Here is a 27,540-nt window from a genome sequence, read left to right on the forward strand (position 1 = left end):
CTGAGCCAGTCAGCTGTAATCTAATAAAGACAGTGGTTAACAAAATATCATCTGTGCACTAGAAGCATAGCATCACCTTAGGCATTTGTTAGACATGCAAATCCTCAGTCCCCACTTAACCCTCCAAAGTTAGAAACTCTGAAAATGGGCCTGTGCAGTCTGGTTTAATTAGCCTTCCAGATGATTGTGATGCATGGCACTAGCTCTGGATAGGTTGTTGAAAGATGGGCCCATGGCTTGATTACAGCATTGAGTTAATTATTTTATGTCTCAGTTTTTCCATCTTGACAAAGCCCAGATAACTCTTAGTTTGAAGCCTCATACACACAACCTCAGTGGAAACATTACCCAGGGAGCCTATTGAGAATCTGCCTGGCTTTCAGAGTGAAGGAAAATAATAAGACAACATCCCAAAACACTTCAGTAGGACATTTTTGCATTTTTTTAAAAAAGAACATTCAACATAGTACTTCTGATTGCATTGACAAAGGCCTGGATTTCTCCAAAAACAGTTAATGGAAAAATAAGCAAATGAGTAAACATTAATATTCAGTCTCAATGAACATTCCAGTATGCATATGAAAACAAACAGAAACTGAGGTATCCAGATTTTACAGCAAAATGAATTACATAGGAAATGGGGAAGAACTGGGCATTCATCAGGAGGACATGCTTGTTTCGCTGTCCTCAGTTTTTCATTTATAGTATTTGCTTCTGTGGTTTTATAAAAGGAAGAAAAAATGTTTTTTATTTCTTAGTTCTACAGAGTTTCTCTAGTCTTTTTCTCCTACCTACCATTCTAATCATGTACTTGCACAGATTGGCTCACCCACTTTATTGACTTTTTTCCAGCTTGGATGTATGCAACCTGGTAATAAACCGAAGTATTTATTTTAATATGCAGCATGATTAAAAAAAGAGAGCTTAATCTACTGAATTGAAAACATAAAAATAATAGGCTACTATGGTCAGAAACCTCACAAACTACCAAATGTAGAGCATGCAGTACTTAAAACTTGAGAAATACCTTATGATGCCGTGATCTATAAACGTCCACATTACAACTCCAATTCAAGACTCCCTGAGTCAGTGATTTACAAAATGCAAATAACTGGTAACTGAAACTCAGGTTTGGTGAAAGAAAAAGCTGCATATTGACTTAATATCATAAGCTTTAGCATGTGTAATTCAATTAGAAATCAAATACTGTGTGGAATAAGAAACATTTTCAAGTTTCTTCTCTGTTCTGTTTTGTTTTAGATGGAACTTGCTAAGGAAGAAAAGTGTGAATTTCTGCCATTCCTGTCCCCACGGAAGGTTATAGTAAAAGGTGGGAGAATTGTTGCTATGCAATTTGTTCGGACAGAGCAAGATGAAACTGGTAAATGGAATGAAGATGAAGATCAGATGGTCCATCTGAAAGCCGATGTGGTCATCAGTGCCTTTGGTTCAGTTCTGAGTGATCCTAAAGGTACAGTGCTGGGAGCTGAAATGTGTGATGCAATTGTCTGTTATTTTAGTGCTATAATAGTTTCTAGCTTTCAGGGAATTGTTTTTCACTTTAAAATTTATTTTCCTCTTCTAGTTAAGAAGTAAAAGCAATCTTGATTCAAAAGGCTTAGAAATGTTATTTAATGCTTATATAGAATTATTTTTAAAGCGGCAAGTATTGAAAAGAACATTAATCTTTCTTTTAAGCTTATAACCAAAACACATATTCTACTCTATAATGATATTTGCCTTGTTTCTTATAGAAGAATGGCTTTTTCTTCAATTAGACTAGAGTAAGAAAATGAGGCAGAGTAGTTGGAACAGCCAGTCTTCAATGATTCAGACAAATTAAAATCTAATGAATGGCCAAAAATAGAATTTGTGTTTATTACCATCCTTGTGCCAGATCATCACTTCAGACGTCAGAATTATCAAATTAGAAAGTTTAAATGTCTGTCATTTTCACCTGGATGGCATAAATGAGCATGCTAAGAAAAACAAAATGTTTTTTAAAAAGATAATGAGAGAAAGAAATGTTTTATATAACATTTCAATTGAATAATGATTCAGTCAAGTAAGACTACTTTATGTTATACTTTTCCCACATACAGTGTTTTTGTGGGTCATTGTAGATGAAAGCTTATGTATCTAGGTACCTTCATTTTACAAATCCTTTTACCTTTTAATTCACATTGTTGAAATGACAATTAACTCTTTTGTTTTCTGAAGGGAAAATAAAATATGTTTTTCTAGGTCAGAGATTCATTAAGAACAACCATACCAAAAATCTCTCTAAACCTGATGATTCCTATGACTTCCTACTATATCCATGCTAAAATTACATTTTTTGTCTGAAGTTGGAAGAGATACATACATGAAAATGTATATTTTTATGCCACAGATAAGTAAAGGATTCAACTAGTCATCAGATATTTTATCTGCAGGGCATCAAACATCTTGGTATTTGGAAACATCCAGATGTTTAATGTCATCAAGATAAATGTTTTCAAATAGCTGGATGATGGCCTAAATTTGTCACTTTTTATCTAGACATTTATGTGGTATGTAGACACAGTCAGAGTATAGTTTATTTATTTAACTGAATTCAGGAAGGAAAAAAGAACGATATGTAAAGTGCTTATATTATCTTAAAAATCCCATTCTTCTTACTATTAAATACTATGTACATCACCAAAAATTGAGTAAAATGTTGAGTCATGTTTAACTAGCAATTCTGTTGATTATTTGCCTATCCAAAAAGGTTAGCTTAACTATTTAAATTTATGTTCCATAATTGACAATCCTAATATTAATAATAATTATATTTTCCTAAACAAACCTAAACAGATTTGGCTCAGAAAACAGCTTTTGCAATCTCAGATATGATTTTATAAGCTTGTGCTTGTGTGTGTGTGCGCGCAGGCATGTGTATTTGTGTATGTATGTATGAAGAATAAAAGATTTAAGTTAGCATATAAAATATGAAGAAGGAGAAAATTTGATCTATTCAAGTTTGACTAGGTCATTTCAGAATTTATGCATTTTATTCCAGAATTTACTGTGTATATTTCTTCTAGCACTTCACATATGCCACCTCTTATACATTTAGAGAAGTCAAGGAAAAAAAATGTTTCTTCGCTATTTTTTTTTCCTCTTCTGGTTTGAAATAATAAACTGCCTGTAGAAATTATCCTTAAGTAGAATTACTAACTTTACCAGGAGCCTTCCATGTTTACTTTAATAAGAAGTTATTCTCCAAGTGAGAGGGGAGCTGGCAGAGCTGCAGTGTGAGATAGCATTCATTCCTGGACTCCCATCTAAATGTTTTCAGTACTGTTCTTTTGGATGGAAAACATTAAATAAAGGAGTCACAGAAGCAGTATTTGTTAGAATTTGATCAAGAAGATCTTACTCAATAGGATTTAAAATCTTAATAGTTTCAAAGTCAGAAAACTGTCATGTGCACACATATATGTAAAATAAAATGAAAAGCATTTTATTGGAAGCAAGTTGTCCATTTGGGTAAGAAGAGAAGATATTCATGTTAATCCTCTTCTACCATAAATTATTCCCCATCCTAACACTATGTGATGTCATTTCTGCATGGTACCTAGTGATTATCACATATGTGATACCTGTTTTAATGCATTCATCTTTTAAAATGTTTACTTCTCTTTCCACCCCTCCACTTTTCTCCTTTTCAACCTCACTTTGCCCAGACTTCAGTGAACTGCATGTCAAATGCAGTGACATCCTTTCAGTCCTTAGTATATTTTCTGCATTTTATGATTGATAATGTTAAGAATTCTGTTTAAAATGCTCTCCTCCAAGTCACTTAAACTTTCTGAGGCTCAATTTCTTTATCTACTAAAAAAAAAGCATAATAATACATTATCTTTCTACCTCTCAGGACTATTGTCAGAATTAAAATGAAATAATGTAAAAGACTTGGAAACAAAACTAGAACGTATTCTTGTTTGTGACACTCTATTACCTTGCTGCTTCTTTTAACTATTCCTTTCCAAGCCTATCACTGACTGCTTTTCTTCCTCTAGCTTTTTACTTTCCAAAGTTCAGAATTTGTTCATTTTCTCTCCTTAACGTATTTATTTCTTCAGTGAAATGAATGTCTTGTTCATTCTTTCATTTATCCATTCATACGTGCATTCATTCCTCAAGATATAGAAATGAACTTCTGTGTGCCATACAGTGGCTAGACTTACAGTAGGCACTATTTCCTTTTTGTGTAAAAATGACTCTCAAATCTAGTTTTCCACTCCCCATTTCTCAGAAGACCTCCTTTCATCCTAAATTTTTGCTCAGGCATGTGACAAACATTTACTGAGTACCTAATGAATGCCAGGTGCCAAATTATATTCTAGAGAGTATGAAAATGAGCGAGTCATTGCATGGGCTTTAAAATTCCATAGACTAGGGTGGAGGCAGATCTGTAATCAATTAATTTTATTACAAAGTGAGGAATGTGTACATTAAGAGAGATTTGCACAAAGTAAAAAAAAAAAAAGTTCACCTTATCAGATTTACCTAAAACAGATCTTTTCTCAAATTCACTGTTATTGCAAATGGTACCATTAGTACTCCCCATAGCCAAAGTTCAAAATTTTACCCCAGTTCAAATTTCTAATTACAATATTTATTAAATGTACCAATGTTATCTTATACTATGGTATAAAGCTTCCACTTCTCAACACTTGAGAACATCAGCAAATGGCCTTATATACATTCTGTGTATCCACCTATATTTTCTTCTGTTCCCTGTTGAATTATTCCTGCCAGCATCCAGCACAGGGAACATTCCATAGTGGCAAAACAGAAAATCTTTGGTAAATGCATTACATAAAGACATACTGAAAAATTCAAGTAATGAAGTAAACTTGACAGAATACATATAAAGTACAGTGATAAATTACACTCTCAGCAGTCTCTGCTTATAATAATATTGTAAAGGAAAATACTTTTAAAATCTCAAATATATCAATAATAAGAACTTGAAAAGCTAAGCTCATTGGAAAATTGAAAGGAGATTACATTTTTAATGTCAGTTTTTTCTGAAATATTACACAATCTTTGTAAGTTTCTAAATTTGTTTCACAATGGAGAATGTAAAATAACTTTTTAGTGTTATTCACCTAATATATCTATAATAAATATTCCCTATCATAAAATGATAAGTGCCTCAACAGCTTAAAGAAAAGATAAGTATATCATTTATAAAATAAACTTGGATAAGAGTTTGGGATTATAGTTGCTAATTATTTCATTGCCACTAAGGATAATAAGGGTGATAAGTAATAATCATTACTTTACATAATTCTATTTCTTCCATCACTTTTTGGATTGTACCAGGGAGTGGGAAGCAGGAACAAAAGACTACATATTCCATATCCATGTGCCTGGAATATGTATGTGCCGATCAGCATAATTTAATTGAATACTTCATTAAACACTAGCTCAAATTTTAAAGGCAATGGTGTCCAATTTCGGACTCAATTGATATAACCTCAGCCTTAAATATCTTTCTTGTGAAAAACTCAAAATGGTTCTACTTTTAAAAAGTCTCCTCTATTCCCTCTAAGAATGTACGACTCCAGATCACATCACATTAACTTGGGATTTTGTTGTTCTAGATAGACTGTAAAGGCTATCAGGAGATTAAGCACAAACTTTCTGTAACTGCATTTCTGCTTTACAAATATTGTCCATTCACTGGAAAGTTCTAAATGTTTATTTAAAATATGTATATGTATATTTTATTATACATATATGTATAATATAAATATAATATAAATATATGAATATATATTTCTATATATGGTATAAATATATATATTTCCTAATATAGGATGTTTCCTCTTCTGCTAAACACTATTTTCAATATTTATTGAATTGAATTGTGTTTCTTCTTGTTTGTTGGTACAATGTCAGGTTTAATCGATTTATTGTTTGTTTTATAGTGAATCTCTCCTTCTCTTTCTTGTTGGAACCAAACTGGCAGTTGTTAAGTGGGCCCAAATTTCTGTTAGTTTTGCATTAGTAAGAATTCTTCCACCCTTTCACTAATCTCACTGCTTCATTTTTACAACCAAGGCGATAAGGTTGCCTGTGTCCTCACATTCCTAGGAGATCTGGATGACATAATTTTATGGTTTGTTGAATATGCTTTCAGACAGCTGAATGAATGTACTTTAGCTCATTCTGTGATTCTGTGCCTCCTCCATACCCTGTACCACAACCACTCTTTCATTATATGAAATTTTGACTCTGTAAAGATTTATGTTCTGTGATCTTCTGGAATCTATTTTATTTTCAAATTATCCTATAAACCCCAAGGAGGGCAAGGAATGCACCTTTATACTAAATTGTAGTCCCAATAGCAACTGACATATTAGTGTGCCCATAATAGATCCACAAAAATATTTGTGCATTTGACTTGACTTGCTTCATGTTAGGGTATTAATTTTCTTATGAGTTACTATTTTCTCCTATGATGGGATCTGCTTGGTTTATTTTTCTTCGAAAATGTAAAAGTTAGAAAAATAATTCTATTATTCTATTGCTCTGAATTTTTCCTTTGTTGTGGCATAAATTGTTGTATTCCTCATAATACAATAAATATTACACTAATTAGAGTCTATCTGGTATATTGGCTGAGAGTGGGGTCTCTGGAGCCAGGCTGCCCCAGCTGAAAACCTGGCTGTCCTCCTTCTAACTTCATCGTCTTAATGAGTTACTTAATCTACCTGTTCTTCATGGTCCTCATGCTGTAAGGGGGATGACTATAGTATCAACATCCTAGAGTTATTTAGAAGAAATGAATTAATAATATATGTAAATCATTTACATATAGGCATAGCATATAGTAAGCTTAAGTTACAGATGTTATTATTAATCTGTAACAAAACCATATTTTAGTAATTAAATTGATTTATATTAACTTTTATGTAGCTATTCATGTTGTTTGGGAATAAAATCATTTGAATATCAATACTTCATTAGGAACTTTGGAGACTGTCAGCATGACTTTGTAAATAAGTGAAGCAGATGCTCATACATTCATGATTTTTTTAATGAGAAAACGTTCAATATATTTGGTTAGTTTTTTTCCTGAAAGAAAGATTGAACAGTCTGTAACTGTATTATATATTTTTAAACTATTATCAATTCTAATGTTTTTCATGCCATCAAAAACAATTTTTCAACTATTTTTAGTTGTTAGAAATCTCCATTTTGCCAAATTTTCTTGATCCAGATGCAGCACACCAACATGGCACATGTATACATACGTAACAAACCTACACGTTGTGCATATGTACCCTAAAACTTAAAGTATAATAAAAAAAAAGAAATCTCCATTTTGAATTTCTGCAAATGAGGTATGTAAAAAGCACATATTTTTAAATGACTTTGGTTCTTCCTCTTAGAAATGGTGAAAATTGGACCACATTTTTTTGTTTAGTATAAGGATCATTCATTTGTATTTTAAGAAAAGAAAGGCACTTTTGAATTTTCAACTAAGTTTGAGATTTTAAATGCGTGAAAATTATGGGATTACATAACTAAGATTAAAAACCCATGTTTTGGGAAGGAAGATGTTAGGATGAATGGTGATGGACTCAGCATCATGTTGCACCACACTGCTCAGTAGAGCGGAGACAAGGTGACTGAGCTCAGGGCACAGCCAGGGAAGATACGACCCTTCTGTTAGGAAAGGAATTTATGTACTTCACCCACTGCTTACATTTTCTTTCTGCTCACTCACTGGGAACTAGAGATAACAAGGAAACACAAAACCTAGATAGTTCTGAATCTTAAATGCAACTCTCAGAAATCAGCTCCCTTGATAACATTGATTGCAATTAGTTCCATAAGGGAGTGTTTTCAGGAAAAAAAGAAAAGGTTTTTAAATCACTCATCAGTTCCTCTTATTAGAAGGCCCTCAGAAAAGTTTTTGAAAGCCTCATGGGGTAAATCAAACATTCTGTCAATAGCAGCTTTGAGTGTAGCTTTGATTCACTTTCCCCCATACTGAGAAAAGGTGCAGGCCATGGGTTAATTTGCCTTGTTCTGGCCTAACTCAGAACTAGAAATTGCCAGTTAGGCAAGAAATGGCCTGCTAAGATTCTGACGATGCAAAAATTCAAGAATTTTTCAAATGTGTCCATTTTTCTTTTCTCAATTGTTTAAGTGTTGGGAAGAGACTATGAAAAATGTTTTAATGTTGGCATTAGATTATTTAGGTATTCAAAAATGGTAGTTACCTATGTTTTAAAAGACCTGGAATCAGTATGTTTGATTTGATTTACTCCTTATTAAAATGTAACTTATTTGGTAATTTATAATGAAATTGAGAATGCTAGAACATTTTAATAAACCCCAGTTTTTGGTTAACATCATGTTCTATTTTTCAAACAACAAAACATGTCTTATAGAAGCTACTGGTGGCAAAATTTTCTTTGAACAACTATCCACTCTTTATGACCTTCAGCTTACGTAATTTCTCATATCAAAAATAAAGGGGAAGGGGGAAAAACTGAATACTAAGTTGAGAAACTATCATAATTCTTCAAATTTTCACTGTTGCATGCATTTTAATAAACAAATATTTACAATGAAGTTTCAAAGAACAGATTAAAGAATACTGCACTATATTGCTAATTAGGATACCTTTTTGACTAATGGCAAAACATTAGAGGAAGGGACTTATTAAGGATTAATATAAGTAAGAATGAATGACATTCTTACCTAACATTAAGAACTAAAGTAATCAGTCCAGTATAATACACTGGATACAATACAATAACTTGCATTAGGATTTTCCTTATTTGTATTTCTGAATGTGCTAGAAGGGACCTAAGAGATTATATATTCTAATCCCCTCGCTTCACAGGTTTTTAAATAACATATGTTGGCTAGTGCAGGCTCTTTTTTAAGATACGTTTCAGGGATAAAGTAGTGAAAAGAGAAATGCAAACTTTGCCTCCAAGAATGCACATTTTAACAGGGGAGACTCACAATTACAATAAATTGTACTTTGAGAAGTTTAGATTCCCGAGGAAGCACAGAACAGAGTCTAAGCATTCAGGGAAGCTTCCTAGAGGAAGTGGGTTGTAAATTGAAGTCTGAGTGATGTGTAGGAGTTTCCAGGTGGAACGGGGGTGGAAGGGAGGGAAGCCACAGGGAGATTATGCAATTTGCTCAACACCACACTGTTAGATTAAATAGTCATTTTACAGTCATTTTAAAAAGCTGTAAAAAATATATGTCTTTAGAAAGTTGTCATCAGCCTACTTACTTCATGCATGTTCTCATCTTCGTAAATGAAGGTCTGAATTTTTCATTTGTATTTCTAAATAGAACTTTTTATTTTATGATTTCTACTATTCATTCTCTCATTATTCACCATGCAATGAACATTTCTTGATGCACAACTGTGTTCCAGGTACTGCTCAGGCACTAGGAATACAAACACAAGTAAAAGAGTCATTGCCCTTCAGGGACCTATAGGCTAATGAGAGAAATAGACATGTAAATACATATATAGCAACACAGTGTGCTAATTTGAGATCACATTTGGAATGGGTTTTAGAGCTTGAGTAGGAGTTTTCCTGTTACAGAGAACATCATATACAAAAGTATGGGCCGACAAAATGACCTCATATGCCCAGACAACGGGGAGGCATTCTGTTTTGCTGGACCAGATGGTGTGTGGTTACATAAGGGTAGGGAGCAGGTAGGGATAAGATGGCAGGAAATATGGCTAAAATATATGTGGAGTCAAAGGATTATATGCTAAAGTAGGGATTTTGAATTTTATGCTGTAGACATGCAGGTGACAAATGAGGAGGTTTAAATAAGGAAGAGCTCTTTGTCTTGAATGAGGTAATTCTAGCAGGTGTTAGAGCTTCCTTCTCTCTGCTTGGATTTTGCACCATTTGTAATAATCTTCAAATAGTTGGGGGTTAGAAAATAAGCAACCACATTTTGAGATGGTTCATGTTAGTGGGCAAATGCATTTTCTAACATTTGGTGCCTGAATTAGGTAGAGTTATTCAGTCACAGGGTATGATCCCACACAGTAAATGCCGTTATGAGAAGCTGACCCAGTAACATTTTCAGTATAAGGGGCGACTGAGAACCTATGTTCAGATGGGCAGCTCTCAAGTTATAGGTTTGACCAGGGTGGATTATATATGCCTCATTTCTTCTTCCAGATTCACTAATTTGGATTCTATTTTAGTGTTTTGGAGAGAGGCAAGAAAGGTACAATGCGACACCCTGAATGTTATACAAATGATTGTTTCTTTACATGGAAGGCAACATCAGGAGTGTGGAACTACACAGTGTCAGTAATTTTGGGAAAGACGGCCTGGAATTAAGAAAGACAAGTTAAAGGATTAAAATATTTTTTTCAGTAGTTACCGTGACTAAGTTAGAGGAAGTGGAAATACAGGAGAAAATTTGGAATCAAGATATATTTCTTAAGTAGAATAGTCAGGATTTGGTTATCTGCTTGATAAAGAGATTGGATGTGGGGTAGCTAGCTGGGAGGTAAACAGGTGTTTATAGTGCTGACAGAACTCACAGATAGAAGAGATCTGAGTGAAATGGTGGTGTGTTGAATTTGGATTTGCTATTGAACAACTGAAGCAGGGGACTAGAACTAAGGAAATAGAGAATGACTGGAAACAGACATTGGGAATTAGTACACATCATCTTCCTATCTTTTCACTACTATACCTTAATGCCTACAGCAGGAGCTGTTCATTGATTTAATTAATTAGTGAAAGGTGTTGTAGCCTATCATTTAAATAACAGCTTCTTAAGAGTGTGATTATAGAGTATATGTGGCATTGATTCTGGAAATCCAGAAGCCTGTCATATTCCATAATATGAAGAGAAAAAAAGTCAGCTTTTGTTACTGTTGATTTCCTGATGGTAAATATTTTAAGGAGGTTATGACATCAAGGGACAGTTTTGTTCCATGGTACTCTCTCTACCACCTGTTCGCTTTTTAATAATACACGTGATTCCTCATGTGCTGCCATGTTGTTTTAAAATGCCTGAATAATAACATTGATAGATCCTGTGTACCGATTGCCAGATGATGAAAATGAACTATTTTTGCCTTCTTTGTACAGTGCTTTGCTTTTAATTATATTTTGGGCAAGAAGAATTTTCAGGAACCTAACTGAAACACTGTACATGTTTCAAAAATTGTTCTGATTATCAGAAGTATTTTTGCTTGGTTGAAAGATTTATCATCTTTCTGTTAACGAAATATGTTGTGCAGGGTGAGGATGAAGTGGTGGAATCTAGTGTAAGTACTGGCATTTCTGCAGAATAACTATCCAAACTAATGGAATCCTTGCACAGGTTTTCTTTGGAATTATTTTGAAAGGGTGGAGGTGATGAGGAGGGAGGTGAAACTGATAACAGTGTTGAAAGTGATTGGGAATCAACACCACATCACTTACAACTGCCTTAGATATCCATTTGAAGCACAACATGGTATTTCTGTAATTATTTTACTTCCCTCTAATAACTGCATAGGAATAGGTTTGTTTCCCCAGTGAATAGCTCTGCTCAGAGCCTTTCCTTATCTTTATTTTCCAGGTTTCACTACTGGTTGATATCATATGCATTCTTACAGGGAGACAGTGGATAAATCAGTAGTTTTCCATCAAATTAAAGATTACATACAAGAAGTAGAGCAGTGGCATGTAACAAGTTTTGTTAGGGAAAGAAGGTAGAAAATGGAAAAAAATAACGTAATTGTTTCAGAGAACAGAAATCATAAAACATAGCCAATGGTTTTGAACACACAGTGAGTGTAATAGATGTATTTAATGTAATAGATACGGTGAGTGTAATAAATAAACTGAGCTTTATTGACCACAGCCTATAATATTTTTATTTTAAAAACTAGTTAGCTTATAGTATAGTGAAAGGTTATTCTGAAACCTAACATGCTGGTGAAATGTTAAACTAAGCCGCTGTGAGATGTAAAATCAAGATGTAAGATTTAATTAAACTATAAAATGATAATATAGAGTATAGTAAGGTTCTTAATTATATGTATTTTGTATTGCAGAATGAGATTATTATTGTTAATTACTTTGTGTTTGTGTTCTTGACTCAAAGCACAAAGAAATAGGACAACATCCCTATCTAAAATACTCTGGTTAAATTAGATATTTGGCCGGGCATTGTGGCTCACGCCTGTAATCCCAGCACTTTGGGCGGCTGAGGCAGGTGGATCACTTGAGGTCAGGAGATTGAGACCAGCTGGCTGACATGGTGAAACCCTGTCTCTACTGAAAAAACAAAAATTAGCCAGGTGTAATGGCGCACATCTGTAATCCCAGCTACTTGGGGGGGCTGAGGCAGGAGAATCACTTGAACCCAGGAGGCAGAGGTTGCAGCGAGCCAAGATCATGCCACTGCACTCTGGCCTGGGCAACAGAGTGAGACTCCGTCTCAAAAAAATAAGACATTGATCTGCATATATGCTATTGTATAAATTAGAAAATTACATTAAATCTTATTCAATATCTACTCCCAAAATATGGAAGCTACTCAATTCAAATGTAATATACTGCCATTGTTGGAGGAGGAAACCAGTATTAATGTTAACATCCATTTGGGGATCCTGCCTAACAGTATGTGGATTAATGCTAACCAGTGCTATTTTTTTTCCTCTTTAACAACGATATTTGTTATATTTTGTAATTCTAAAGCTCTTTAAAGTGTTTTCAAGGCTTACCTGACCATTTTTTCCATACAAATATGTGAAAGAATGGCAAGCATGTTGCATAGTAAGTGTTTGCCAAATATCCAGTGATTTTCCAAGCCCTCCTCAAAGTGTATTTACAATTCGTTTGGTTTAACATGACCCAGTGTTTCTCCCTATATTTGCATACTGTTGCCAAATGAACTTTACATCACCAGTCTCATCACATTACTCTCATACTTTGGAATCTAAAACTATTCTTCCCTGATGGTGGGATTAAAACCAAATGCTTCAATTTAATTTTGACATCCTACTAATCTGCCCTCCTACATACTTGTGGGATGTTACTTCCCATTCTTTCATTCTGTATTTATTATATGTGTTTTGTATTAATTATACAAGATTCTTTTAGGTTCTCTAAAGTTCACAAAAATGAATACATTGTCCCCATCTGCAGGAGCTTGCAGTCTATTAAAGGAGGAAAGATGCATGCAAATAAAGTTACCTTTAGGTAGAAAGTGACTCAGGAGAAACATAAATTTCTGGTGTAACATACAGGGTAGAGAGATGACTTGCAGCAACAAGAATTAAAAGGTTTTGTGGAGGCAGTGACATTTATAATAGTTGAGGATTGGGTAGGAATTAGGAGAACAGAGACAGGGATTGAAAGCACATTCCAGTTATAGTAAACAGGCTGGATGAATACATGGGGGAGTTTCTTTGTCTAGATTATAAGGTATATGAGAAATAATAGAGTAAGGGTGGAAAAACATATCATTGCTAATTCATGAAATGTTTTTAGTGTTTAGCTATGTGAATTTTATTCCAGAATTGTGGTACTGGAAATCTAAAGAGGCACGTAGATTAAATATGTTTGCTACACACATATAGGGACCATGTAGTTAAATATGCTTCTCCTTTTTGATTCTTGCTCTTCTATTTCACTCTGTATATCTTACATATTCTGAAGTATATTGACAGTACCACTGCAGGGTACTTTATTTATATTTTAACCCAAAGATCCAGCACAGTCCTTAACTCAATAAATATTCACCAAATGGATGAGTGAGTGAAGAGATGAATAAATGGTTGAATGAAAAGAATGAAGTGACTTATTCTAAATGTCTGTACTGAAAATTAACAGTAAGGGCAAAATCATGTGAAAGTGTTGTATTTGTGAGGTGTCATGAAGGCCAGCCAGCCCTCCTTCTGTTCAGGGAATGGTCAGACGCTGGACGCTTTCTCTTTGCATTGAGAATGGTTTCCTAAGGCTGGTCATCCTGCTTCTACTCTCACTTCCATATAATCCTACCAGAATGAGCTTCTAAACAGAGATTATTTAATTTCTTTTTTTTTTTGTTCTAAAGCTACCAATGCTGTCCTATTTTATTGTAATAAACTTCTTACCACAGTTTCTAACACATTCCTTGATTTGGCCCCTGCCTATTTCTCAGACTTCCTCTCTTGTCTCACTTGCTTTCCTTCACCCACATAAAACCTTGCTTCTACTCCTCACGTGCTATAACTGCATCTCATCCTTAACACCCTTGCCACTGTTCCCGCTTCTTGGAATAATCTGCCTCTAAGTCATCACGTGACTGGTTCATTCTTATCCTTTATGTTTTAGCTCTGATGTCATCTCATCAAAGAGGCGCTCTCTGACCCTCCATAATTGCTATGATCTAAAGCACCCCTTCTGCTTCTCACATCCCTCATTTTGTACTAGTCTCTTTCATGTAACCCTATTCATAACCATTTTCACTATCATATAGTTCACTTGCTTATTTACTTTTCATTTTTTATCTTCTGCCAGATTAAATTTACAACACACAAGGATGGGTCTATTATCTGTGGTTTACTACGGTGCCTGCAGCAGGATGTAATACATGAGAGACCAAAAACATTTTTTTTTTTTTGCTAATTGAATGAATGAAGGCAAGGTAATGCCTTGCTTTTTTTCCTATTAAAAATTATCAAACACCTGGGAAGAATAGCTTGTATACACTATGTTATGTCTTTGCCAGATACTTTGTCCATAACTTCAGAATTCTGTTTTTTGCCTTTACCGTTTAACTGCAAGTGTCGTCTTTTTACGGTTCATTGACCTCCACGTCATCAATCTATTTACCTACATTATATTTCTTTTGTATTTGATACTTGTTGAATTTACCTCTTTACTTGGCTTGTGTGGCTTAGAAATATTTTGATTCTCATGTAACTCTGAGGAACTATTCTCTAGCTTTACTTCAGGTTATGCTTGCTGACACTTTAAAAATAAGTGGATGATTCTATTGTCACCTGTTTTTGCACTCTTTCTTTGGCAACTTTACCCAGGCTTGTGATTTATTTGATCCCAAGTTGCAGTGCCTTCATCTGAGGTCTAGGTGTGTATCTCCAAATGCTTCTGTGGATTTTTCAGGCATTTTCCAACTACATATGTAGTTGATTTCTAGTGAGGTTTAAATCCTAAGGGTGTGACCTTGGTAACTTATCTCAGTCTCACATTCCTCAACTATAAAATTGAGATATACCTATTTTGTGAGGATCCAAAGAGATAGTATATACAGTGCCTAGCCCAGAGCCAGCTACATGCTGATGAAAGCGCTCAATAAATGTTTTCCATTATTATCAGTTTTATCCCCATTAGATATAGCCTTTGCCAATGTTGATATTTCTTGAGTGCATGATAATACAGCTAGTTCTCTATATAAATAAACTATACTTTTGAATTACACATTTACTTATGTACTAAAATTGTTTAAACAAAATTCTACTGTGTGTTTTAAGTTTGCATTGAAGTGTGCCTACTGACGATTGACAAGGAAAAAAAAAAGCCGTAAGATGGATATCAAAAAATAACATTAATGAGCTGCTAAAGCTAAAATTACAGGAACTTATGAAATTGGTTAAACATAAAAACCATTAAACTGTTTACTGAAGCTTCACAGATATACTGCAGCTAATGAGCATTTCTGCTATTTAAATAAGCCCAAATTGAACACACATTACATGGATACATAATTAGTCATGGCAGTCAGACACACATAGACTTACTTTTAAAGCTCTATTTAGGGAATCTTTTCCATTTGATTTATTTTGTTAATTAAAATATTTTTCAGTGTTCACTTATATTTTAATAATATTGTTTTCACAAGTAGTATAATTTACTACTGGTTTCCTATTTGTTTTTATTTTTCCGTTAAATGCAGCAAATGAGAATTTTATATGAAACATTTTTCTTAACCCCTTTCAGTAATTGTTTATATCATTTGATGACATAATTCAGCATTTAAAAAATTTTGTTTGCTGAGAAGTATACAAAAAATATTTCAATACCCTATTTTTTCACTGTCTCATAATTATCAAGAAATATTAAACACCCAAATGTGCATAGAATTATAATGATTATGGTCCAAACCAGATTAAAGGATGATCTATTCCTTCAAGCAGTTTGCAGTCTTAAAGAGATGGTATCATTGAATATAAATAAGCAAATCAAAGTACAGCATTTGGGAATCCAACAGAGAATTTGAAAACAATTCCCATGTATTTACTTCAAGGACACTGACCTCCTGGAGGAGATCTCTTCCAGGTAAAATGAAATCCAGCGTTCAAGGAGTTCAGCGTCTTAAATAGATAGAATTATTTAAGAGACATAAGCAGATCAAGGTGAAGTGCTTGGACTATTTTAATTCTGAATTGGTTTGTTGGTCAGTTTAGGAAGTGGAAATGAAACTTCCAATAGAATACAAATAACACAAAAGGAGTTGCTATAGGCTCTTATTGACATCCATCTTTTCCATTCAACTTGGGGAGCCTAAGTTTATCCTGAACAGGGTGAGGGAGAAGATCAGATCTGTACTTTACCCTGACTGAATTCTACTAGCATATTCAAACTGAAAATTATCTAACCATAGCAGTAGGAAAATCAAATATTTAAATTGATCAAAAGAAATTCACTATGTGCCCATTCTTCCCTAGTCAGTATGTTTGTCAGTGTAGAAATACTTTTCCTCCACACGATGAACTGACTCTCTAATTGTGAAAATAAGATCTACAAGAAAAATAACTAAGACAGAATAATATGAATGCTAAATAAATGGAATGGACAAATACTACATTTTTTGACCAAAAAACATATACTAGATTCCCCTTATATGCCAATTATATGCTAGATGCTGGGGGGAAGTAGCTGACTTAAATAAGTTATCTGAACTTAGGAGTAGTAGAGGTAAAACAAATACTTGAAATAAAGTCACATAGTGCCTAGTGTAACAAAGTTGTTAGTGGTTAATTCACTAGAAAGGGGGGAAAAAAGGTTTCATTGAAAAGGATGCTCTCAAGGCTGAATCTGCGAAGCTAGCCAAGACTAGAATTCTTTGCTGTTCCTGTCTTCGTTTTAGTTATTCCCATGATCCCCAATGCTGAATTTTATGAGACTGTGGAGAGTCTATTTATTCTGGCTTTCTCTTGCCCCCACACCCAAAGTCAGAAGCAGCAGGACTTTGGAGATGAAATAATTGGATTCAAATACTGCCTCTGCCACCTCTTGGCTTTATTGAGGATGATAATATCCACCTTCAAGGGTTCTTTTGTGATCTAATAAGATATTCTATGGAAATATCCAGCAGTATGCCTGCCATGTACTAGAGATCCATAAGTGCCGATTCATTATTTTTTCTAACATTCTTCTTTAGTTGACAGTGATGTTAATGGAATGTAAGAAGTAACTAGGATAAAATTTTCATTGGATGGATTGGCACAACATGTTAACTGACTGGATGTTGAGATATTTGGAAACAAGATTCATGGATTATACTAAGATTTGTAAGCTCTATTTTTAGTTTTGAAGAAGGGAATGGGACCAGATGCGATGGCTCATGCCTGTAATTCCAGCACTTTGGGAGGCCGAGGCTGGTAAATCACTTGACGTCAGGAGTTTGAGACCAGCCTGGCCAACCTGCTGAAACCCCATCTCTACTAAAAATACAAAAAATAGCTGAGCGTGGTGACAAGCACCTGTAATCCCAGCTACTTGGGAGGCTGAAGCACGAGAATCACTTGATCACTTGAACCTAGTAGGTGGAGGTTACAGTGAGCGGAGGTCATGCCACTGCACTCCAGACTGGGCGGCAGAGTGAGACTCCTCAAAAAAAAAGAAAAGAAAAGAAAAAGGGAATAGAAAATTTTTGCAACCTACTCATCTGACAAAGGGCTAATATCCAGAATCTACAACGAACTCAAACAAATTTACAAGAAAAAAACAAACAGCCCCATCAAAAAGTGGGCGAAGGACATGAACAGACACTTCTCAAAAGAAGACATTTATGCAGCCAAAAAACACATGAAAAAATGCTCATCATCACTGGCCATCAGAGAAATGCAAATCAAAACCACAATGAGATACCATCTCACACCAGTTAGAATGGCAATCATTAAAAAGTCAGGAAACAACAGGTGCTGGAGAGGATGTGGAGAAATAGGAACACTTTTACACTGTTGGTGGGACTGTAAACTAGTTCAACCATTGTGGAAGTCAGTGTGGCGATTCCTCAGGGATCTAGAACTGGAAATACCATTTGACCCAGCCATCCTATTACTGGGTATATACCCAAAGGACTATAAATCATGCTGCTATAAAGACACATGCTCACGTATGTTTATTGCGACATTATTCACGATAGCAAAGACTTGGAACCAACCCAAATGTCCAACAATGATAGACTGGATTAAGAAAATGTGGCACATATACACCATGGAATACTATGCAGCCATAAAAAATGATGAGTTCACGTCTTTTGTAGGGACATGGATGAAATTGGAAATCATCATTCTCAGTAAACTATCGCAAGAACAAAAAACCAAACACCGCATATTCTCACTCATAGGTGGGAATTGAACAATGAGATCACATGGACACAGGAAGGGGAATATCACACTCTGGGAACTGTTGTGGGGTGGGCGGAGGGGGGAGGGATAGCATTGGGAGATATATCTAATGCTAGATGACGAGTTAGTGGGTGCAGCGCACCAGCATGGCACATGTATACATATGTAACTAACCTGCACAATGTGCACATGTACCCTAAAACTTAAAGTATAATTAAAAAAAAGAAAAAAAATAATAAAATAAAAAAAAGAAAAAGGGGATAGAAAAAAGCAGCAATGACTATTAAAAATGCATCATGAGGACAGGTGGAAAGCGGAAAGTATGATGTCACAGAAGCCAGGCTAAAAGACTTTCATGAGGAAGAAGTGGTTATCTGTTGAATTTTGCTGAGAAATCAAGGAGCACAACAAGGGGGAGGCACATTAGGTGCCTGTCCAACAACTTTGCCTTTGCATGACCCTGAGAGTAAGGACCTCCTTAAATTTTGTTCTTTGTCTGCCTCACTCACCTCACCCTATTTCAGGCTCTGAAGCAAGATGATCACTGAGAAGAATCAGTAGACTTGGCGACCTGGAACCAATTAATCATATCAGTGAAAAGAGTTTTAGTGAAGCTTTGGAGTCAAATGCAGATGTGGAATGGTTTTAAATTGGGAGGTACTACTGTACGTGTATGTACCTACATATGGGAAACCTCTAATTTGTAGAGAGTGGCTGGTAATAGAGAAGAGAGTGGATTTAGTGTCAGGGGCAAAATTCCTACCAGGTCAGAGGAGAGGATTCTTGGGCCCATGTGGAGAGACTGGCTTCTGATAGGAGGGAGAGTTCCTTAGTGGTATTAAAAAGGAAGAGAGAGAGAGGGAAGGTATAGATCCAGTAGGTTTGTAGTTTTGCTGATGGGAAGACAAGAGAGTTCCCATGTGATAGCTTTTATATTCTCTGTGAACTGTGGGACAAGGCCTTCTCCTGACAGTGGGGGCAAGAGAAAGGAGTCAAGTCTATAGAAGGTTTGTGGAGTGAAGCAAAGGTAAGACGTGTTCACAATGAGTGGAGGAAATGAAAGAGTAAGGTCACCAATAATAAATCATGAGGTGGGAAGGCCCAGAGGAAGCTTGTGAACTGAGTTTTGGATGTGATGATTTGGAAGGGACATTAGAGCATACAGGTTATAATCTTAAACAGGCATCCAGAAGTTCCAGAATAAAAGGAAGAACTCAAGGGAGAGTTCGAGGCCATCTTTATAGAGATGAAATTGAAGGCCCTAAATGACTATGATTTCTGACAGAGAAAGTGCAGTGGACTGAATATTTGAGAGCTGAGAAGAGGAAAATGAAGAGGTGAAGAGGGGCTAGAGCCCAAGAAGGACAGTTTAAAGATAAGCAGAGCCAGGGTAGAGGAGCATTCTGCAAATCAAAGAAGATCAAAATTAATGCCATTCAACTGTTGGATGCTACAGAAAGGCAAAAGAGCTGAAGACTAAGGTCACAGAATTTGGTGACCGTGGAGACCATACTTTCATTCAAGGAATAATTTGGTGGTGAGACAAGTAAGCAGTCCAAGTATATGACTGAGAAATAGGGTAAAGGAAGATATAAGAATGGCAGTGAGAGAAGATAACCATGTCAAAAACAAAGTTTTTTTCAAATTGGAGACGAGAGGAGAAAATGACACATACAATATACTAAAAAGAGTAAGAGACAGTATTTGAGGACCTGGAGGAGCAGGAAGGTACAGAATCAAGGTTACCTTCCGAGAGACTGGCAGAAGGAAAACGATGAATCTTCATTGTGGAGAGCATACTGATTAAAGTACTGAGAAGTGGAAGGGAGATGTGAAGACAAAGCTCAAGCCATCCAAACTTGATATTCTTAGTTGGAGGCATTCTCTGGTTCTGGCCCTTCCTTACCCCAGGTTATTCTATTTAAACAGAACTCTGATATCCTGGCCTTGTAATTAGAATTTATTTTGATCTTGCTGAGATTTTGCTTTCAGCGCCGAATTACTGAGATTACTGCCTCAGCTCACCTTTAAGTTTCATTGTGATTTGGTCCTAGTGGGTAATAGGTTATGTAAAATTAAACAACAAGGACATAGATGAATTCATCTATGTTTTCAAGGTATCATTTTATTGTAAATGTTGAAAGTTTTTATTCCCCCCGTTGTTTTATAACACATCAAACTCTCCAAAGAATACTAATAATCCTTCTTCATTATGATATCTGTTGTATTGTTTTATTGTTTATGGAGAACTAATTTATATTTGTGTACTAAAATATAACATTCTTGACATCTTTTTATAAAAACTGAGAAATATACTTGTCATATGCTTGTGGGTTTCTCTTTTACATATGTGACAGCACAGCTACATCAGTTTAATTGACCTTGGCAATCTGCATCTGCTAGTGATGTGTCCCTGAGGGACAGTTTCTGCAATTTTAAGCTGTGGCTTATTGAAGAACTTGTGTGTCACAATACCATTAAGTCTGTATAAAAAATCATTTCATGCATAGCATTAAATTGACTAAAAGTTCCAATTTCAAAACCGTTTCTTGTTATAAAGCTACCTCAGAGTGTCTTTGTTTTTTAAATAAGCTCATTTGAACATAGTAGTAATTAAAGCAGAAAATTAACATAAATCTTGAATGTTTGGTATGAATTAAGGACGTTTTCATTCTTTATAAAGACTGCATAAAATTCCAGGCACCATATCATTTAACAAATTTCTCTTCCAATTGCAGAATAATATAGACTGTGAATAAGCATGTTTTGGGATTCTTTTTCAAGTTCTTTTTCTGTTCAACTATGGAGCTCCTGGGACATATGCCACAGTCTCCATCAAGATGCAATCTCATGGAAAATCTGAGAAAACTGTGCATGAACATAACAGAAAATCCCCCCCGTTTTATAAACAAGAAAGGAATAATACAATCCTTCTATTAATATTCATTTAACACTTCAGAGGAAATGGCAAGCAGTTATTTGGTTTGCAAATGTAAATATACATTTTTCATTCACTTATGCTTTCACTCCTTCCAAGCTGGGTGAAGACAGAACAGAAGATTTGCTTCTGAGTTTTATTTTTATTGTATTCCAAGTTAAATCTATCAGCAGAGATGTAAAAGAGCTCTGAGGAGTTCATAGAAGAACAGTTACAATGATGAGGATGATAGTCTTCCTCATAAGGAGCAGCTAAATAAATGAATTCCTTTCTGAGAAATTATGAATAACATGCACGTGGATTTTTTCACTGAATCCTTGATTTGAGTTCTAAGCTTAACAAAATGATTAAATAATTAAAATAATGGCTGTATTTTAAAAGAATTGTTGAAATTAGGAAAGGTATTTAGCTCCAGATTTAACAAAGTTTCAGTAAATTCATATATAGTATGAATCAAAAAATTCATATTATATATGAATATTACATGTGCTTAGAGTCTACTACATGTACAAGGAAATGATCCTAACCATTTGATGTTCCAGTTGTGATACAGTCATTCTTGGTGCTTAGGGCTACTGAAAGAAATATTTCTGACCCACTGTAGCATTGCTTATATTTATAAATGTTGTCCATGTTCTACTTTCTTAGTGATCTTTTTGTAGATATTTGATGAGCCAAATATTGGGTATTAAAATATATACAGATGGTCTCTATTTTGATTGATGTTAGTAACTCATAACCAGCTGTGTGATCTCTCAGCTTTTTCTTTTTATTTCTGGAATGAAATTAGGAACATGTTAAACTTGAAGGTCTCCAAAATGAGCAGGAGGAAATTTGGTAGTTAATTTTCAAAAGGAGACTGAGATGATTTTTAATATGAAAGAAAATCCTTTTTCTTTTTTAGAATAGAGTATCAAAGAATTGTTTGATTTTTAATGAGGTTAGCTGGATATTACAAATGATAAAATAATTAAAACAGTTGATATTCAGGTTTAAGACTTCACAGAATAAATAAATCAAATATTAAGGAAATAAAGCTTATTTTTAAAAGTATACATGAGTATTATGAATGTTTAAGGATACATAATAACACAATGCATATACAATAGAAATGCCCATGAGCAGAAGAGTGCTTTTGAATTCACAAATAAATGCCCCTAGGGTGGCTTATGATGTTGGTGCTAAATATTTTAAGAAATATAAAGTTACTTATTAAACTCAGAGTAACATTTCCTGACTACTTATTGACCGAGTTTGTGACAGGTGGAGTGTTAAAGGGAATTGTTCTATGTATATTTTTTGCATCCTAAAATATGGTAAAGCACATTCTTCAAGAACTTCAATTTAATTTGTGAAGCATTTATTCAGCACCTCCTGTGTACAATTCACTGTGCTCAAGTGAAGATTCAAATTTTATGAGGCCTGAATTGTATACAATTTGAGAGCTCTTCTTTAAGAAAAGAAAAATTCATAGATTTGAAATTAGGCACAGGGCTTTGAAAGAGTCCCATGCAAGTGAGGGACCCTACTTAAGCTTCAGTAACTTCACGATAAAGTTATCCCTTCACATCTAGGGGGGCTTGGTTCCAGGATCCCCCATGGATACCAAAATCCATCTGTGCTCTTAAGTCTGTTATAGAAAATAGTGTATTATTTGCATATAATCTACACATATCCTTCCATATACTTTAAATCATCTTTGGATTACTTATGGTATATCTAATACAATGTATATGCTGTATATATAGTTGATATACTATATTGTTTAGGGAATAATGGAAAGAAAAAGTATGTACACGTTCAGTACAGACATAAACATTCTATTTTTTTCCCAAATATTTTCAATGCACAGTTGATTGAATCCTCAGATGTGGAACCCACAGATATGGAGGGCCGACTGTAAACATGTCTTTGACTCTAATTTATGTTGTGGGACTCAGAGATAACTAAGGAATTATTCCTACCTTGCTCAAGCATAGAATGAAATCTGTACTTAAATGTCAAGGATATTGCTGTGAAACATGAGATAAATGTAAAAAACAATGCTTTGATCTCCTAGTGATAAAATTTTGAATTTCTCATCTTTTTATTAATTATCTTTATTTCAGATCTCTTGTAGGCCAAAGTTTTGGAAACATAAGGTCATTTCTGATAGAACAGAATTCATTTTTACCCCTTGCCACTATTTATAAAGCTCATTACATATATCATTCAATGATGATGTGTTACAGTTGCCATTATTAAAATAGGTTGAATTGATGAGCCATACTCACTATTGACTTTCTTGCAACTCAGGTAACTGTCAACAGATGGTAGTGATGATCTGTTATGCAATAGGGAACAAATGATAAAGATCTGTTTTCATGTGACCTTTAAAAACATTAGAAAAATTTCCTTAAAATGCCTTTCTGCTTTGAAAATAATTACATGAATATTTAATTTTCCTCTCAATGAAAGACGAAAAAACAAATAGAAACAGTAGAAGATTTTAAAATAAAAACCTGAGTATGATAGCATTGACCCATCTACTCATTCATTCATTCATCCATCAATCCAATTGAGTGTCCTCTGCTCCAAGAACTGTAGTGTGCTCTGTGGAACACAGGCAAGCAGTGTGGACAAATTCCTGTTCTCATGGAACCTATGATCTTGTGGGAAAAACACAATCAACAGTAACCCCTCAATAATTTTCTACAACTCTAACATTCTTTAAGTAGAAAGCTACAAATATATACCAGTGTTTATTTTATTTCTATTTTTTTCCTCTATTTTACTCAGAAGAAACTGGTTTTAGGTGTCAAAAATAACATTTTTTGTATTTGGCTATTTTGTGTTATACTTGATTCATAAATCAATTCAACAACTAACTTTTCCGTTCCAAAATCTCCCAAGCTCTCTTCCTTTAGTTTAAGTTGTTACTAATATTTTCTCTTTGGAGTTGGAGTAAAGAATAAGGCCCTTAGTCTGTCTGAGATGCTGTGCTTAAAAATTATGACGTTACCTGGAGAGAACATTTTATCCTAAACACTGGCTTACTCAGTTTACTCTATCAAATAGGGTGTTGTCCACCTTTCTTCATTTCTTCTCTTACTCAACCCTTTCTCTAAATTGCATCCATTGATCTCTTCCAAATGTCAGGATTATGCTTTCAAAATGTTCGTTATTTTTCTTAAAGAAACACAACCTCATTCCTCTTCCATGACTCTTTTAGATTCATTAGAATGCAGCATATTTAGCAAATGATTGCAAAACTACTTTACAGAGCAATTTCCACAAGGAATTAATGGTAATGTTTGCATTTGTTGCTTTTAACAAAACAAAGCAGAAATTGCTGGCTAAATGTAACCGTATACTAGATCCATTAAATTGCTTAATAGTAAGTGCAAATAATTTAATGAAAATGTTATATATGTTCTCTCATTTTGCTTTATAAAATGTTTTGTTGTAAAAGGGAGATTAGCCATTGACCTGAATTCATGATGTAACTTTCAAAAGTGACACACATGAGCAAGTTGGGGATAATATAAGTAGTAACAGATTTGTAAAAATGATGTCTATGAATAAAGTTTTAGAAAAATGTATTTTGTACGTATTTAAAAGGTTGTACTTTCCTTCTTTATAGATCCATACTTCGCAGACATAAATGTCCGCTCTGAAACATTGACCAAATCTGTGGTCTTTAATTTCTGTATGTGAGGTGTAAAGTTAAGTCAGTGCACTTCAAATGTGTTGTTAACTCCAATATTTCATTAGCTTTTCATTTTTATAGTTTACTAAAAACAGTTGTTTGAATCCCTGGAACAATAATTAAACCATAATTTTTCTTAATTTTAAAATTATTGTTATGGAATTGTTGTTGACTAGTGATTGTCTATTGTTTTTCACTTGTTTTTTCAGTAAAAGAAGCCTTGAGTCCTATAAAATTTAACAGATGGGGTCTCCCAGAAGTAGATCCAGAAACTATGCAAACTAGTGAAGCATGGGTATTTGCAGGTGGCGATGTCGTTGGTTTGGCTAACACTACGGTGGAATCGGTGAATGATGGAAAGCAAGCTTCTTGGTACATTCACAAATACGTACAGGTAGGCATTTGCCATCATTTCCACTTAATTCTTTTCCAATGGATAAGTGCTTCATTTATTTTTGATACTCATCTATAAGAGCATTTCTACTTGGTATATAATAAGCATATATACAATATGTCACGTACATACTTGGATAAAAATTTTAAAATGTAGACTAGGTAGTAGAACTGTTTAGTTGATTAAAAATTGGGCCAGGCGGGCATGCCACCTAATGCCTATAATCCCAGCAATTTTGGAGGCTGAAGCGGGAGGATGCTTGAGCCCGGTGTTCAAGATCAGCCTGGGCAACATAGGAATATCCCATCTCTACAAAAAATAAAAAATTAGATGGGCATGGTGGCACACGCCTGTGGTACGAGCTTCTTGGGAGGCTGAGGTGGGAGGATCTCTTGAGCTGAGGAGGTCAAGGCTGCAGTAAGCCATGATCGTGCTACTTGCACTTCAACCTGGACAACAGAGAGAGACCTTGTCTCAAAAAAAAAAAAAAAGAAAGAAAATTTATCATGCATTCCTACCATTTGAGTACTGTGAAGTCATTAGTCCTGATGTGTTCAAAATATTTATTATTGGCTTAAATACATAGATCATACACTTATCAAATCTGATGGTATACAATATTATAGGACATATACTAGAATCTACATTAATTATAATCTTACATAGTCCAAAAAATGGTTTCATCTGTTCATTTGGACCAGATAAGGTCCTATCTGTTTTCCAAATTCTATGCACCTAAGTGGAAAGGAAAGAAACATTTGATGAATTTCAGTTGTAATTTTTATTTTTTTAATTTAATTTAATTTTTTTTTTATATTTTTTGAGACAAAGTCTCGCTCTAATGCCCAGGCTGGAGTGCAGTGGCACGATCTTGGCTCACTGCAGCCTCCGCCTCCTGGGTTCAAGCAATTCTCATGCCTCAGCCCCCGAGTAGCTGGGACTATAGGTGCATGCCACCACACCCAGCTAATTTTTGTATTTTTAGTAGAGATGGGGTTTCACTATGTTGGCCAAGCTGGTCTCAAACTCCTGGCCTCAAGTGATCCGCCCACCTCAGCCTCCCAAAGTGCTGGGATTACAGACATAAGCCACCGTGCCCAGCCTTCAGTTGTAATTTTTGAAAACAATTTAGTTTTTAACAATTTAGGATACAGAATGTGAAATGATGAGATGTGAAGCTGTGCATACTTTGCCACAACGACTGTGGTCTTGAGGAAGAAAGGTGTAACTACCAGATCTCAGTAGCTTACTTTCTGACTAAATGCTTTGTTTTCTTTTTGTTCTATGATTTTATTAAATGTGGATGCAGTTACCTCATTTATGTAAAATGTTCCTGGAATATTTGCTTTTGTTAATAAAATTTTTATTCTTTCTTTCCTATTCAAGGAAGACTGCTCACACTATGCCTTTTTACCACTCTTGTTTTGGTTCTCTTGTTTGTTTCCCACATGCTAACAAAATTCACTTTATCTTTAATGCTTCCTTTAATTTCTTCCTCTTTTCCATGACCATTTTGTCTATTCTAGTTGTCCTTCTCTTGTTTGTGTAACTAATGCAGGACCTACTTATTTGCTAGGTAGGGCCTGGACTTGACACTGATTGTATCATCTTTTAAAAGTTTGATTCACCTGCCTACTTCCACCTCCTCCTTGGCATCTTTGAGTAGTGGGGCTTGAGTTGTTGGGCCAAACCGTGGTGTCCCAGAAATGTAGGAATCTCAAAATGAATGAGGTAATTGGGAGACTGAGGTGGGAGGATCACTTAAGCCCAGAAGTTGGAGGCTATAGTGAGCTATGATCACACCACTGCACTCTAGCCTGGGTGACAGAGTGAGACCTCATCTTTAAACAACAACAACAACAACAAAAACAAAACAACGAGAGAGAGAG

General features: G+C 34.8%; 1 protein-coding gene across 2 annotated transcripts in view; it reads left to right on the plus strand.

The window, feature by feature from the left end:
- The window catches only part of DPYD (dihydropyrimidine dehydrogenase), an 841,965-nt gene that overhangs the window by 347,399 nt on the left and 467,026 nt on the right, over positions 1 to 27,540 (plus strand). For both annotated transcript variants that reach the window (XM_031002041.3, XM_055373871.2), the window contains 2 exons: positions 1,261 to 1,471; positions 25,467 to 25,651. In XM_031002041.3, the coding sequence (XP_030857901.3) occupies positions 1,261 to 1,471; positions 25,467 to 25,651 (396 nt within the window). The remainder of the gene's footprint in view (positions 1 to 1,260; positions 1,472 to 25,466; positions 25,652 to 27,540) is intronic.

The sequence above is a fragment of the Gorilla gorilla genome, chromosome 1 (assembly GCF_029281585.2).
Source record: "Gorilla gorilla gorilla isolate KB3781 chromosome 1, NHGRI_mGorGor1-v2.1_pri, whole genome shotgun sequence".
In the NCBI taxonomy this organism is placed as follows: domain Eukaryota; kingdom Metazoa; phylum Chordata; class Mammalia; order Primates; family Hominidae; genus Gorilla; species Gorilla gorilla.